This window comes from Babylonia areolata, chromosome 5 (assembly GCF_041734735.1).
Source record: "Babylonia areolata isolate BAREFJ2019XMU chromosome 5, ASM4173473v1, whole genome shotgun sequence".
NCBI classification, from domain to species: Eukaryota; Metazoa; Mollusca; class Gastropoda; order Neogastropoda; family Buccinidae; genus Babylonia; species Babylonia areolata.
Window position 1 is genome coordinate 56,132,139 of NC_134880.1, and position 2,901 is coordinate 56,135,039.

Sequence of the window (2,901 nt, forward strand, 5' to 3'; positions counted from 1 at the left end):
AGTAGTTCTTTTTTTCCTGCAATGTATTTGTCTAACTGAGTTATTTATTCACCCTTTTTTTTCGAGTCTCTCAAGGCCTGACTAATCGCGTTGGGTTACGCTGCTGGTCAGATGTGGTGTAGCGTATATGGATTTGTCCGAACGCAGTGACACCTCCTTGAGCAACTGAAACTGAAACTGAAACTCATCATCATCATCAGTCACTCCGTAAAGTGTCCATGGCAATCAACAGGCTGATTATTCTGACACTTTTAAAGGGGGGTGGGGGTGGGGGTATGCACACAAAAAACCCCTGAAAGTTATCTATCTCAGTATCTATCCATCTGTCTATCTGCATATCTATCTCAGTATATATCTATCATGTCACAGCTGAAGTATCTCAGTCTGTCTCGGCATTTTTACAGTAGTACTCCTTGAGTCAGTGTATATACTCAGTCAGCCGTATCTATGAGTATCACGTGTGTGTGTGTGTGTGTGTGTGTGTGTGAACTGAAATGGGGGGAAATCGATTCGGAATCGATTCGGATTATCAGTGCGAGTGATCAGTATCGGTGGTTGTTTCGGCATTACTTTATACATGGTTCGATGCTTTATGTTCTACAATTGTCGTTGTCAATCCGTACGTCCATCCCTGATATACTCCTGTGTGGTATTGTGAGCTATGAACGACAAAAATAAAAATGTGCATTTTACTCCTGACAACGTTTTTCCCCATGAAATGCCGTGGAGGGAATATTTGGGAAATGAACCCAAATCGGGCCTCAAAGGCGACGCAAACAAATCCTGAGGAATGACATCACGCGAGACATCACACAACGATAATTTACACACTTGACGGATGACAGAAACAACCGACAGTAACTCCACTGCAGAGGTGTCTTTTCGGCAGCCGCTCGATTTCTACCGAACGTAACTACCATATTGATCAGGTAGTTTGCTCTACTGTTGGTGCCATTCGGTAAGAAAATGAGCGGCGAAGGGGAAGTTTCAGTCGTCATTGAAGAAGCGGATTATCCTGTTGTGAGTGAAAGCGATCGGCACGTTGGAAACCATGCCATCATGGAGCGGGACGAGGAAGGTCCGTTGCATGGCTCGGAACCGCCTGTGGTCCTTATTGCCCCATCTCTTCGTGTCGAACAGCTACGGGATGAAGATTGTGTGAGTAGCGTATATACTAGCGAAGAAGAAGGAGGGAGCCACGTTTCAGACGACGGTGACCACGAGAGGTCAACAAGCAATGACTTCCCGTTACCGGACGACGAACTCCGTGACAAAATCATCAAACAGGTGGAGTTTTATTTTTCTGACGCAAACATTTTGAAGGACTCATTTCTCTTGAAGCACGTACGCCGGAATAAAATGGGGTACGTCAGCATCAAGTTGATAACGTCGTTCAAGAAAGTGAAAACGCTAACGAAAGATTACCGTGTCGTTGCCTACAGTCTGCGTCAGTCTGTCGAGTTGGAAGTGAATGAAGAAGGCACAAAGGTGAGAAGGAAGAAACCTCTGCCAGAGTTCGATGAAACGACACCATCAAGGACGGTTGTGGTTGTTAACCTTCCACAGGAGAACCCAACCATAGAGTCAGTTGCAGAGGTCTTCTCAAAGTGTGGAGAAGTCGTTCTGATTCGAATTCTTCGTCCTGGAAAGTCAGTCCCACCAGATGTGAAAAAATATTCAACTAAACACCCAGAGATTGGCACCACAACATGCGCAGTGATTGAGTTTGAAAAGCATGAGCATGCAAAATGTGCCTGTGACTTAATGACGAACACTGAAGACTGGCGCAATGGCATGCGTGTTGTCCTCTTGGCCATGCCCAAAAAGAAAAAAGATAAGGAAGACAGAGACAATGACGCATCACCTGAAGAGGGTGGTGGTGACGAAGACAAAAAGAAGAAAAAACGCACAGCCCGGAAGAAGAAAACACGCGTTGATGAACTCTCTGCTGAAAATGATTCGTCCTGCTGCAGTAGTGGATCTGAGGGAGATGGTCCTAACATTCCACGATCCCTCAACCGATCTCTGGACTCAAACCACTTGAGTCCTCTCCCCAGCCCCCGTTCTTCACCTCGTTCCAGCCCTCGCACTCAGCGCCGCCGCAACCATGGCAAGTCTCCTTTGACTGACTCTACCTCTCCAAAAGATTTGCGCCCAAGTCCTCGCAGCAGTCCAGAGGTGTCACGACGTAAATTGGAGCCTTGTCAGGGGGAAAGTACCCCCTCAAGTCCCTGGGTTCAACGACGTCTACGTGCAGCGCAGGATTCCAAAGCCAATGTCAGCCCACTTGGTAGCCCCATGGCTGGTCGACGAAATCTGGATGGCACCATCGTCCCTGGCTCGGCACCTAGGATGTTGGACATGGCTGGCGTGATCCGACAGCCTCGTGGGCCGGATGGATCTGGAGGATTTTATGGAGGAATAGGGCGAGGAAAACCACGCAGCAATACTATAACATAAACAGTTTCTGCAGCTAATTGAGAAATTTCAGTGATTGTTCAAATTGACATTTAACAGCGTGGGAGTTTTATCTTGTCCTGATGGAGGACACTTTTTAAGTTGTTATGATTTCAGTTCTGTGTAAACAGCGCAAGGTTTGGGGATTTTAATCTACAACGATTTTGAATAAGATTTAAGGCAAGAGCTCCAGTAGGTGTTGTTTTTTTTTGGGGGGGGTGGGGGGGGGGGAGTAGGGGGGAGGTGATGTGGTGTGTGTGTTTTTTTTTTTTTTTTTTTTTTTTTTTTTTTTTTTTTTTTTTGTAAATGTGGATTTTTTGTTAACAGAATATGACAGAACTTCTTTTTTTTCCCCCTCTTTTACCCTATGTCATATAGGCTGGTGTTAAAAAAGAAGGGGTGGGATGGAGGGGGAGTGGGGGGGGGGGAGATAATCAGTAATAT

General features: G+C 46.1%; 1 protein-coding gene across 1 annotated transcript; it reads left to right on the plus strand.

Moving 5' to 3' along the window:
• Nucleotides 1-886: 886 nt before the first annotated feature.
• Nucleotides 887-2,631, plus strand: LOC143282546 (la-related protein 6-like). Its single transcript, XM_076588229.1, has one exon. The coding sequence runs from the start codon at nucleotides 967-969 to the stop codon at nucleotides 2,458-2,460; it is 1,494 nt and encodes a 497-aa protein (XP_076444344.1). The 5' UTR covers nucleotides 887-966; the 3' UTR covers nucleotides 2,461-2,631.
• Nucleotides 2,632-2,901: the final 270 nt, after the last annotated feature.

Excerpts from the sequence above, each read along its gene's own strand:
- LOC143282546 (XM_076588229.1), top strand. The coding sequence starts at position 967 with ATGAGCGGCGAAGGGGAAGTTTCAGTCGTCATTGAAGAAGCGGATTAT.